Raw genomic sequence first — 13,785 nt, forward strand, 5'->3', positions numbered from 1 at the left:
ATTACCTTCTATCAATTTTTTTTGAGTTTTATCACTTCATATATTGCTTAGTGTTGTATGTTTTTTAACTTTATGTAAATAGATATAAATATAAACATGTTTTTTTACTATCTTATTTTCTTCACTCAATATTATTATTTAAAGATTCATCCATGTTGACTCATGTAGCAGAAGATCATTCATTTTCACTGCTGTATGATCTACTGCTTGAATATATCACAACTTATTTATCCATTCTATTGATGATAGCAATTGGGCTCTTTCTTCCCTTCCCTTTTTTGCCATAATGAAACATTACTAATGAATATTTTAATGCTTATGTCCTGGTGCCATGTGCACAACTTTCTGTATGTCTGTTGATGGGGGTGGACCTAACTCTACATGCTGAATGTTTTCCAAAGTGGTTGGACCCGTCCGTATACACCACCACTGGCTGTGGAAGAGAATTACTGTTGCTCTACATGGTTACCAACACTTGGTATCAATTGACTTTAATATGTGTCTGTCAAATGAGTGTGAAATTTTATTTTCTAGTGGTTTTAATTTGCATTTCCCTGATCACTCATTGGATAGAGCATCTTTTCATATGTTTATTGACCATTTGTGTTTCCTCTCAGGGAAATGTCTTTTTGTCCTTTGTGTTTTTCCTATTGGATTGTTTGTCTTTTTCTTAAAGTTTTTAGGAATTTTTTGTTTAAAACAAAACTTTTATACTAATCCCTGAGGTCAAGACACTGGTCTGGTAGTAAGATGAATAAAATCAAGTTTCTTGCTTATTTGTTAGGATAGAGTTTACTAACTTCACTCAGAGAATAATTGGGACAGTGGTAAGTCTAAGTGAAAAATTTTCTCCCTCCCTTTCACCACAAGGTTTCGCTTTAAGAGACTTGGAAACTCTTCCCTTTGGAGTTGCTCTTCCCATCAGAGATGCGATTTATCACTGTAGGGAGCAGCCCGCTTCAGACTGGCCGGAAGCTGTTTGCCTCTTGATTGGGCGTCAGGATCTTTCCAAGCAGGCCTGTGAAGGAAACTTGCCCAAAGGGAAATCTGTGAGTATCAGTATGGAAAGTCCATATTCAGATTTAGCCTCAATAAAATCAGAGTAGAAATGTTCTCCATTTTCCTTTAAGTCTTTTTGCAAGTGTATATAGCAGATTATCTTTTATATTAAATGCTAGATACGGTTTAAAATTGGACAAATCTTATTAATTGTAAATCGAACATGGGAACAGATTTTGTGAATGCTCTGTTTTGCCTGGACCTTTCTGTGCCTTGAGTCAGGACAAGTGCCGAGTCAGTAGAGCCGCTACCATGACTGATTCCCTACTTGTACCATGTTAGTAATTAACTACTTTGTAATTATTATGTGGAAATAGGGAGAGCACATAATGTCCTGAATTTGAATAAATTATAACTATTTTCTCTTTCATACCTTTTTGATGTGTTACATTTCTTAAATTTAACCTTTTACATAGGTGTAAATATATCTTTAATCACATAAAACTGAAGCCCCGGGAAAAAGATTTTTTTGCAGGGGGGCACTAAAGTTGTTTAGAAGCTGTCTTAATGTTATCCCTCCTCAAACAGTGCCCTTCATCAATGTTCAAATCTGTTTTTTTAAGAATGGGTTCTAAGACCCTACAAATAGAAAGTGAAATATATCGTTATCCTCCTTTTTTTTAAAAATCAGCCTCTTTTAAAACTTAAAAATGGAACTTTTAAAACTTCTTCTAGAACTCCAGTTAACTTTAAAAAAAAAATGGTAGCACTGCATTTACTCTAAGGATCAAGGAGGATTCAGGGATGGTTATTCCACCCCTGGTGACTTTGGTCCTTTATGTCTCTGAGAAAACAGTGCAGATTTGGCTCATCTCTTATTAACCTTTGAACCAACACATAATAATCAATACACTGTAACTGTTCATAATCCACATTAGATCTTAGGCTATTAACGCTTCTTCAGGGACTGTTACCAAAATTTATTCCCAACATCACAGTTGTATAATGAATCTGTGACAGAAGCAGTTTCCATGGGGGAATCCCATCTCCAGCAGGGCTGTACCAGCACATCTGTCTTTTAATTTGCACTGAAATAACAACTCTTAGTTGAATTAACATTTGTCTTGTTTTAAACAGAAAACCAAATTTTTTTTGCTAATAATATGATTATCTTTACCTTGACCAAGATAAGTCTTTAGCATTTAGACCTCTTTTCTTACTGTGAATGAGAACATCATTAGCACTAAAGCCAAATGGTATTGATAATTATTCATCTATATTTATAAGTCATTTTAAGTAATTCTGGCTAAATTCAATTTGTTCAGTTATTTGAGGTTACATTTTATAACTTGTCTCAAATTTATCAGCTATTTGGGTCTCTATCTTATTGCTAACTCACCTATTAGAATGTAGTTTCTTTTAAAATTAGGTATTCCATAGGAATTATAATAAATTTTTATCAGTTAAAGTCAGACTGATTATCTAGTCATATCTACCTTTATTCTTTTTTCAGGCTAATGTCGCTTCCACATTAAATGTTGCAAAACTTCAGCATTTCACCTAGGAGTTAATCTTTTGTGAAAGGAGTTGAAACTCTGAGAGAAAATGAGATTTCTGCTATTAACATCTATCTTAAAGTCTGACTGAATTATTTGGACTGGGAAGGCTCACAGTAAAGTACATGCTGAGCTTATGAGGACAGAATGATAAGCAAGGAATTAACTCTCCTCACTTGTTTTGCTTCATTTAATCCCTTTCTTTTAAGAAATATAGTTGGAACATACTTAGGAAAAAAAAAAGTGAAAACCAACCATGATTTATTCTATTTAAAGTACGGAAGTGAGAAAGTGTTGTCTGACCTCCTCCAGCCCTTGGTTTATATCCTTCCAGGTTGTTTTCTTCTGCTTCTATTAACTAAAGACAGTATTTAAATTGGTGTTGGTTCTTTAGTGCGTGGGGTTAATATTCTGTTTGCAGTAATTTGTGTCCTTTTCGGAATATTTAGGATATAGTTAGATTTTTACAATTTATTTAGAATGTATCTTTCAATGGAATCAGCCTCCTGACTGTTGTCGTAAGTTGAAAGCTTTCCCCTTGGCTCAGTAAAGAATGTTTCCAAGTGGGCAATATAATTATACTTAAAAAAAAAAGATTTTGGGGCTTCCCTGGTGGCGCAGTGGTTGAGAATCTGCCTGCCAATGCAGGGGACACGGGGTGGAGCCCTGGTCTGGGAAGATCCCACATGCCGCGGAGCAGCTAGACCCGTGAGCCACAACTACTGAGCCTGCGCGTCTGGAGCCTGTGCTCCGCAACAAGAGAGGCCGCGATAGTGAGAGACCCGCGCACTGCGATGAAGAGTGGCCCCCACTCGCCGCAACTAGAGAAAGCCCTCGCACAGAAACGAAGACCCAACACAGCCATAAATAAATAAATAAATAAATAAAAATTAATTAATTAAAAAAAAAAGATTTTTAGGTTAGAGTTCCAGTATGTATTGGGAACCCAAGCCAGCCCTGCTTTGGAATATATTTTTTCTCTGCACTGATGTAGACTTGGTACCTCATCCTGTGTATCCTCATGTTCAATAAGTGTGTGTTGGCTGGTTTTTAAATTAGTTTTACAACCTAGTCTGTTACTCAGGTGCTCTCATCAGATGTTCCTTCAGGAACAGAAACTGAGGAGGAAGATGATGGCATGAATGACATGAATCAGGAGGTGATGTCACTAATATGGAGTGAAGACTTAAGGGTGCAGGATGTGCGAAGGCTTCTTCAGAGTGCGCATCCTGTCCGCGTCAATGTGGTGCAGTACCCAGAACTCAGTGACCACGAGTTCATTGAGGAAAAAGAGAACAGGTAACGGAAAACATTAACTGCTGTAATTTAAACAAAAATTTAAATAAAAAATTAAGTACTGCCTCATTTTGTTCAACTGTAAGAATAGGCATGACTGTAGCATTCACACCTCACAGAGTTTCTCTGGGAATCAAGTGGGTCATTTCTACACGGTGCTCAGAACACTGCCCAGTACATAGTAAAGCTCAATGCAGTTAGCGATTATTTTTTTTTTTTTTTTTTTTTTTTTTATTTTTAAAACATCTTTATTGAAGTATAATTGCTCTACAATGGTGTGCTAGCTTCTGCTCTACAACAAAGTGAATCAGCTACACATATACACATGTTGCCATATCTCCTCCCTCCTGCATCTCCCTCCCTCCCGCCCTCCCCACCCCACCCCTCCAGGTGGTCACAAAGCACCGAGCTGATCTCCCTGTGCTATGCGGCTGCTTCCCACTAGCTATCTATTTTACATTTGGTAGTGTATACATGTCCATGACACTCTCTCACCCTGTCACATCTCACCCCTCCCCCTCAGTTAGCGATTATTATCAGAGTTCATTGATTCTATGATGCTGATTTTTTTTTTTTTTGTACCTTTTACTATTTCTGAAATCAGATTATGTCTTTCAGTCTGTAGGTGTTTGTAGGTGTTATGGTTTAAATGGCAGTGTTTTTTCTTTTTTAGTACCTCATGAAATAGTGCTGCATCTTAAGATCAATGACATCTTAAATGGAAGGGGGGGATATACTGTTTTTGTTTTCACTATTATAATTTTGTGGATTATGTATGTTTCTGCTAAACATGTTATGGCCTGCTGGCCTGATTCTAAATTTGCCTGATTTTAAATTAATGTGGGGCAGTGTTCCCAAAGAATCTTAGGACAGCAAAATTTTCCTCACCAATGAACTAGAAAAGCAGCTATATATATTTACAGTTAGGGAGAGAGGGTGCTTGTGAATAACTTTGTCTGCAGAGAGAATTTCAGCCTCTAGTTAGCCTCAGAAGGAGGAGGGATATTTCTGTGTCTTCAGATATGACTTGTGTTAAGTGTTTCCTGGTTATGAACGCCCCTACTTCCACAGTTTCTGTTTGATGCCATTTATTTTAACGTAGAAACATTAAAAAGTAGTGTATTAGTTTCAAAGTATAGCCTGTAGAAGCCATTTTAACCTTGAACATAGTTGACATATAGTACTATTAGTCCTGTAAGTCCTCACCTTCAAGTAAATGAAACTCCTTCTGTGTTCCCTGGAGACACCATGAAATCCACTGACCTCCAAAATAGGGACTTCCTTTTTTACCTTGTGTGCAGGCCATGGAGGTGGCACTTGGGCTATATTCACAAAAAGGATGAGAGGAGGATCCCAGCTAAACTGATTACAGCACAATGAGGAAACCCAACAAATACGATATTTTCCTCTGAGAGGGTTAGCATCGTTTAGAGTAGAATTATAGGTTTTACTTTTTGAATACTTAGGGAGAGTTGGCTTGGTTTATAGAACAGCTGGTTTTAATTCAAAGCAAATATGAAACAGAAGAAAGAAATGTGCCTCCCCTTTAGAGTTTCTGATGGGAGTAAGAGTATTAAAATGAGAACAACCGTGTTTAGATGACTCACTCAAGAATTGTATGGATTTACTTTGATGTGGCTTCATCTTGCACAGCACTGCTGCTTTTGAAATACTTGCCTACAGATTACATTCCAGTTTTTTTTGTTTAAAATTTTTTCACATGTTGGTTTTAATTTTAATTATAGATTGCTCCAGTTGTGTCAGCGAACTATGGCTCTTCCAGTAGGACGGGGAATGTTTACCTTGTTTTCATACCATCCTGTTCCAACGGAGCCATTGCCTATCCCTAAGTTGAATTTGACTGGTATGTTAAATTCTGGGCTCAATGAGAAAGGAAAATGGGTATATGTTTAGTGGAGTTCTTTTGAATCATTGTAGTTAAAACCAAAGAAATGCTCTATCCCCCGTGATTTTAAATATTGTTAATAGCTACTGTAGTGATTATTGTTAATAGCTACTGTAGTGGTTATCAAAGCTCAAATAGCAAATCAAATTAAATATTGAGGGAAATAGAATATAGGCCATTACTAAATTTTATTTTTAATGAGACCATTTCAAGATATAAAAAGGCACTTGGGGAAGTTTAGAAAGATACTATTGAATGGTGAGATTATTGAACTTTAAATAATCTTAAAGTCAATATGTAAAAATATTTAGTCTTAAAATGTCTTGTTATGTCTTAGTATGAATAGATGATGGTTGTACAAAAACAAGAAAATATACTAAGCAAAAAGAAAAAATGGTCACTCATTGTAGTCCCAGCTTGTTAGAGTTCACTAGTGTTAAATAACACTTTGGTTTATTTGTTTCCCAATTTTATTTCTCCATTTTATAATTTTACATTTGTTTATCAGAAAATTTAAACCTGTTTTAGAAATTGTTTTTAAAAATTTGCTATATAGTGAGTGAGCATCCTTTTATATCTAGCATATATATGTGTACAATTATGTATATGTATTTTATACACATTTTTAATCAACAACTTCATTTTTATTTGCTCCAGAATATTTCGCTTAATGGAATATAGTTTATATAAACCACCTGGTATTTTTGGAAATTATTGTTTTTTGCCATTACAAATGTATTGTTGGGTTACATTTATCTTATTTATTTAGGATAATTGCTTAGATAGAACTCCTAGGGCAGCAAAATTTTAAGACTGATGTAACATATTGTCAAATTTCCTTTCTGGTTGGTTACGTGAATTTTTACTTCTGCCAGATATAAGGGTACTTATTTCCCAGCATTACTGATTATAATGGGTTTTACAGTGCACGTCCACCTGATCTGGTTTGAATGTATACTAAATGTGACAGTTGTATACAGCTGAAATTGTTATTGAAAATCCCTTAAAGTATATAGTATATGTGACCCATACAAAACGTATGTATGATACATACAGTAGTGTATAGGATATAGTATATGCAAATACCATTCCACCATATTTTAAGTTACATAATTAAAAAACCCAGGGTCCCACTGAGATTTGGAAAGAGCTTGTGTTTTTAGCAGCATGCAGAAAATGAGATCAGCTAGTGAAGAACACATTCCCGTATCCTATATCACACCTTTTCTGGAGCCATAATCTCATTGACAGACACAGCAAGCAGAGTTACCTTCAGTATTTTAATTGTTCTCTCTCTTAGAGATAAAACAGCTATGGCAGAATCAGAACAATTAGTGAATCTTGATGGAGGGTACTGTGTATAGGTGTTCATTTTATTAGTCTTTTAACTGAATGTTTTCATATAAAAGGTTTGGGTTAAAAAGAAAATCTCACGCAAAATTGGCAAATGTTAAAATGTATTAAATCTGGGCGGTAACGCTTGGGTGGATGTTAAAAAGTAAATGCATGAATCATTGTCTCTTTTTTTCTGAATGCGTTTAAATTTGCATGATTTAAAATGTATTTATGACATTGATGCAAAGTTTTATTCTTTTAGTCATTCTGGTAGGACCCCCTCCCAGACCAGCACCCCCCCCAAAAAGATGATCTTGTTTTAATAATAAATTCATTTAGGAAAAAAATGTTCACTTGAAATAGTTCCTTAACTGACACTGGTTTGGCCTGTTGTGCTTTTGTATGTAATTATTCTTATTGAAGAAAATTTGCTTTACCCTTTGCCTTTTATTTTCTCTTGTGTATAAATATTATGTCTTATGCATATGTTGAATTGTTGTTTTAGAAATTTTACTTGCTTTTTCATTATTAATTTCTCTGCCCTTTTTGAGAAAGTAAAAGTATAACTCATGAACTTGTCACCAGTGTGGTGCTATCACAGACCAGCATTTGAGTTAGCTCTTAGGTACAAAAAGCAAATGGTAAATACAAATATATTTTATTTTATGCTTGTGTCTGTGTATGTGTGTGTATGTGTATATAGACTACAAACAAGACACTGTGCATCTAATTAAAATTTACATAACTTTCAGAACTCCTTTAAAACCATATTTTCAAACCTCTAGCGAACTGTATAACTTTATGCAATACAGTAAGTCCCCTACATATGAACGAGTTCAGTTCCGAGAACGTTCATAAGTCCAATTTGTTCGTAAGTCCAACAAAGTTAGCCTAGGTACCCAACTAACACAATTGGCTACACTGTACCAGCTACATCACTGCTGCTTTTACGCTTGCTTCTGGACATCCTGGGCTTGAAATAAAGATACTGTACTACTGTACTCTATACAGTACCATACAGTAAAGTACACAAAAGCACAACCACTTGTAGAGGATGCACACACGTGACAGCGTACACCAGACGCGTGAACTAACTTACGTGATTGGACACGCGAACGCACATTTGCATCTTTGAAAGTTAGCAATTTGAAAGTTCGTATGTAAGGGACTTACTGTATTTAGAATATTTATTTTAAATATTCATCCATGACTTGAGCTAATACAGAATATTAAAAATATAGAGATAATTCAGTATTTGCGGGTACGCAGTGTAGTCAAAACACTCAAGAAAAGGCATTCAAAGAGAACATAGCATCATGAACATTTAATTTATACTGTTCTTAAATAAGTTGACCACAAATTTAAATTTAGTGAATACTCTTTTATGGTTCACTGGGTAACTCAAGTGTATAAAATGTTTTTTATATAGGTATCTTTGAATGCAGTTTGGCATTTTTACCAATAGCTTGTAGTTAGATTTCTATATCATATAGAGAGATGTATAGATAAGAGATAGAGCAAATTTATAAAGCTCCTTGTCTTTTTTAAAAATATCATTTTTCCGTAACGTCCAGAGAAAAAGACGGGATGGCACGTTTGAAATTAACATCATTGTTGTCAGTCACATGTTGGAATTATTATTCATGTAGTTTGTGATGTTAATTTTCATTTTATTTTTCAGTGAGCTTCCTGCTGTTTGAAAGAAAGATTTCAAAGCAGTGGGTATCCTAATCAGATCTGTACACAGTTAAATTGGTATCAGTTATCTTATTATAGTCCCATATATTTTAGCAGAAAGGACAGTGAATTATTTTATACAGTTAAGGTTTTTCCACCTTGCATCAAGTTTGACTCACATGTATAAAACTTTAAGTATGCGTAGTAACCTAACATCATTCCAGGTATTATGGGGTTAAGGGTTTTGAATGTAGAAAAGTGATCTCTGTTCTCAGAGAATCTAAATGTAACAATTTTGGTTTCTGAATTTTTGTTCTCTCAATTTAAAATTTTGTTTGCCTGAATAGGGCGGGCACCCCCTCGGAACACAACAGTAGACCTGAACAGTGGCAACATCGATGTGCCTCCCAACATGACCAGCTGGGCCAGCTTCCATAACGGCGTGGCTGCCGGCCTGAAGATAGCCCCTGCCTCCCAGATCGACTCAGCCTGGATTGTCTACAATAAGCCCAAGCATGCCGAGTTAGCCAACGAGTATGCTGGCTTCCTCATGGCCCTGGGTCTGAACGGGCACCTTACCAAGCTGGCTACTCTCAATATCCATGACTACCTGACCAAGGTGAGAACTCGTGCTGCCAGCTCCTGGCATTGTGCCTCCCCTGGGCTATTACAGTAGCACCTAGTTGTTCTGTTTGCTCTTCTTCAGTCTTGTACCTCTAAGTGCATTCTTCTCATAGCAGGCAGAGAAATCTTTCTAAAGTGTAAATCGGAATATATCACTTCCCTGGTCAAACTGTTCAGTGATCTTCCATTGCTCTTAATGTTCATTCTAGGAGCCTGTGTGATCCTACTCACTTGCCCAGCCTTACTTTGTGCTTCTTTTTTCCTTACTCCCTATGCTGCAGCCATAGAGACGGATTGTATTAGCTCCTTGGCAGACCAAACTCTTTCTCTTGGCGTAAACTTTTCCACTTCTATGCCAAAGAAGTTCACCCATATGAAGTACACAATTCAGTGGTTTTTATTATATTCACAGAGTTGTGCATCCATTACCACTGTTAATTTTAGAACATCTTCATCACCCCATGGAGGAACCCCCTACCTAGTAGCAGTCACTCTCTGTTTCCCTTTCCCTCCAGCCCCTGGCAAACTGCTAATCTACTTGCTGTCTCTATGGATTTGCCTACTATGGACATTTCATATAAACGGAACCAAACAATATATGGTCTTTTATGACTGGCTTCTTTTGCTTACTGTAATGTTTTCAAGGTTTGTCTATGTTGTACCATGTATTAGCACTTCATTCCTTTTCATTGCTGAATAGATACTCATTGTATGGATATACCGTATTTTATTTTTCCATTCATCAGTTGATGGATACTTGAGTTATTACTACTTTTGGACTATTATGAATAATGCTACTGTGAACATTTATATACACATTTTTGTGTGGATGAATGTTTTCATTTCTCTTGGGTATATTCCTAGGAGTGGAATTGCTGCGTCATATGGTATCTCTTTGTTTTAAAGTTTGAAGAACTACCAAATTGTTTTCCAGAGTGGCTGCACCATTTTGTAATCCCACCAGCAATACATAAGGGTTCCAATTTCTCTGCACTCTTGCCAACACTTGTTATTATCTGTCTTTTTAATTATAGTCATCCTAGTAGGTGTGAAGTAATATCTCAGTGTGATTTTGATTTGCATTTATTTCCCTGATGGCTAATGATATTGAACATCTTTACATGTGCTCATTGGTCATTTGTATGTCATCTTTGGAGAAATGTCTATTCAAATCCTTTGCTTATTTTCTAATTGGCTGTCTTTGTTGTTGAGTTGTAAGAGTTCCTTATGTAATCTGAATACCAGTCCATTAACAGATACATGACTTGCAGAAATTTTCTGCCATTGTGTTGTCTTTTGACTTTCTGATGGTGTCTTTGAAGCACAAAAGTTTTAAATTTTGATCTACTTTTCTTTGGTTACTGTGCATTTGATGTCTACGTTTCTTTGGTTACTGTGCATTTGATGTCGTATCTAAGAAGTTACTGCCTAGCCCAAGATCACTTGGATTTATATCTATTACATAGATTTACACCTGTGTTTTCTTCTAAGAGTTTTTTTTTTGCTTTTAGTTACATCTTACTTGAAGTTAATTTTTACGTATGATGTCAGGAAGGGGTCCAATTTCATTCTTTTGCAAGTGGCTGTATAGTTATCACAGCATCATGTTTTGAAAAAACTCTTCTTTTCCCATTGAATTGTCTTGGCACCCTTGTAGTCAATTGAATATCAATGGGAGGGTTTTTTTAAAAATCATCTCAGCGTCATTTACATGTTTTTCCATCACCTGTCATCATTCTCTCTCACTTTCTAAATTTGAGTGCCCTCCCTTCTTGCCACTTTGCCTGGCTAATTTGTACTCATTCTATTGTAAATTTTACTTTTTAGAGATTCTTAATAATTCTCCAGTCCCTTCTAGTCTAAAGTAGGCTCTGTTAAAATACTCTTTCATAATCTTTATACTTTTTCATTTGATGAGTTTTCAATAATATATATATTTTTAGTTTAACACTTTCCCTTCCCCAAGGGCACTAACTTCATCAGAACAAGGACCCTGTCTGTTTAGTTTGCTTGTGTATTCTCGGAGCTTCTCACTGTGCCTGTCACAGTACTGGCAAGCAGTATTTTATTTAAAACTACATATTTGTTTTGGTAGTGACTTAAGTCTCATTCTGTTTTCTGTCTTAGGGTCATGAGATGACAAGCATTGGACTGCTCCTTGGTGTTTCTGCTGCTAAACTAGGCACCATGGATATGTCGATTACACGGCTTCTTAGCATCCACATTCCTGCTCTCCTGCCCCCAACGTCCACAGAGCTTGATGTTCCTCACAACGTCCAAGTGGCTGCAGTGGTTGGCATCGGCCTTGTTTATCAAGGGACAGCTCATAGGCATACCGCAGAAGTCTTGTTGGCTGAAATAGGTATGGCATTAATAGTGCTGTGGTTTCGTAAGTGTATTTTTACCATTCCACAGGAACCAAAGTAAAAATGATAGTACTAGTAAGATTATAAAAATTAAGGAAAAAATAGTAGCTTTTGTGAGCATAGGATGAGCTATACTAATAAAGAAAAAAACTACAAAGTAATGTTTTCCAAGGCTGATGTTACTATGCAGGTTATTGGTCTGCATACTTACTTGGCCAGCCCGTTATTGAGCTCCAGTGGTCCCATTTAACGAGGTAGCCTAAGGTCTTAATCACATGTGAGCATGCTGCTTATCCTGCTCTGTCTTTGCCAGGCAATGTCTAGCAATGGTGTACACTTAAAATTCAAAGTTGATTGTTTTGATCCCTAAAAGCACAATGTTTATTCTGTTGGACAACAACACTTCTAACAGAATGGAAGTGATTGACTCCAGCTTTCCTCTGTATGCTGGTGGGTATGTTCATGATAAAAGGCATTTTTTATGTTTTCTCCTAAGTCTGCATTTTTTGGAAACGTGTCTTACGTGTTGTCATCTTTTTCAGAGAAATGGAAATGCTATTAGCATTATTGGTACGTTCAGTAATTTAGATACATACTTGTATGTCTTGTTCTATCCTATTCAGGATCTTTCTACATATATTTCAGGATAGCCACAAAATTTGCCCAGGCATCTCTGCTTCAGGCTGTAGATTTATGGGTCTGCTGCTCAGACTCTGCTCCAAATGCCTTATTCTGGGACCCAGGCTTCTTTTATGGTGATGACAGAAGGGCAAGAGGGAGAACCAAATAATGGAAGTGCATTTCAGGCCTTTGCTTACATTGTGCCAGCCAGGATCCTAGTTCAAAGCCAGTCGCACATTCAGGTACAGAGGAAACTCTGTCAGGAGTGTGGATGTGTATATAACTGGCACTGTAGGGCAGTGAAGAATTGGAGTCAACAATGTAGTCAACTACAGTGATGAAATAAATTATTCACAGAACTAAAATTTTCCTGTCAGCAAAATATGTAATAGCGTAAGTGATTGGTCTGAGAAACACTTATTCAGAAGATACTCAGGATTGGCTTTTAAAGCTTGTTCATCTGCAAGGTGTAATTAACATTCTTTGGCTATATCATAATGATATCTAATGGTGCCAACATTATACATATCTCACAGCCATAGTACACCTCTTTCATATTGTATACAGAAGATTTCATCTGGATTCATATGCATATGCTCTTTTGTATAATTACAGTTAGAATGTACATACTGTTTTTGTACTGCCCTTTTCATATATCATTGTCATAAATGGCTTTTAAAATTAATTTTATATTGTGGAATAGCTCATTGAGTTGGTTTTCTATAAATTGCCTAATCATTGTCTTATTTTCAGGACTTTTAGGTGGTTTTTAATTCTTTGCTAATTAAGCAATAAACATTACACTGATTACTTGTTTATAATGTTTCTTTCTTTTTAAAAAAATTTTTTTCCTGGGGATGAAATTCCAGGAATGTGAACTTTTTTTTGGTGGAAGGGGTCTTTATATATAATACATTTTGCTGCCCTAAAAGGGGTGGAGTTAGAATTAGGGGGTACTTTTTAAAGTATGAATTTTGCATCCAGTCAAACTTAGAGCATCAGTACAGAGAAATTCTATCATAGTAAGGCTCAGTATTATATAGATTCAAAATAAATGTCTGGATGCATAATATTTAACATTCTTAAAAACTTAAAGGAAGTGCCCTTCCTGTTCCGTATCAGTATTTGAACATGTTTTCACCACATCTAATGAATAGATTTGAAGCTAACAAAATAAGAACAAAAGGAAAGAAATTACAAATTGAAGCTTTTTTGAGCATCCCTCCCCTTTAAAAAATTTTTCCCCTTTTTTAGTAATTTTTTTTTTTTTTATTATAGAACTCAAGGTTTGACAGTATTTTAAAGTGATTGCTTTCAAATTGGCAAATTAGAAGAACCATGTTTGGGGTTTATTTTGTGGTAAACTGTTAGTTGTGGACACCATTTGTGATAACGTCAGATCTTT

General features: G+C 35.9%; 1 protein-coding gene across 2 annotated transcripts in view; it reads left to right on the forward strand.

Moving 5' to 3' along the window:
* Nucleotides 1-13,785, forward strand: part of ANAPC1 (anaphase promoting complex subunit 1) — a 97,973-nt gene that overhangs the window by 47,978 nt on the left and 36,210 nt on the right. For both annotated transcript variants that reach the window (XM_061210786.1, XM_061210785.1), the window contains exons 25-29: nucleotides 871-1,049; nucleotides 3,640-3,854; nucleotides 5,597-5,715; nucleotides 9,117-9,388; nucleotides 11,521-11,755. In XM_061210786.1, coding sequence (XP_061066769.1) covers nucleotides 871-1,049; nucleotides 3,640-3,854; nucleotides 5,597-5,715; nucleotides 9,117-9,388; nucleotides 11,521-11,755 — 1,020 coding nt within the window. The remainder of the gene's footprint in view (nucleotides 1-870; nucleotides 1,050-3,639; nucleotides 3,855-5,596; nucleotides 5,716-9,116; nucleotides 9,389-11,520; nucleotides 11,756-13,785) is intronic.

Source organism: Eubalaena glacialis, chromosome 14, assembly GCF_028564815.1.
Source record: "Eubalaena glacialis isolate mEubGla1 chromosome 14, mEubGla1.1.hap2.+ XY, whole genome shotgun sequence".
NCBI classification, from domain to species: Eukaryota; Metazoa; Chordata; class Mammalia; order Artiodactyla; family Balaenidae; genus Eubalaena; species Eubalaena glacialis.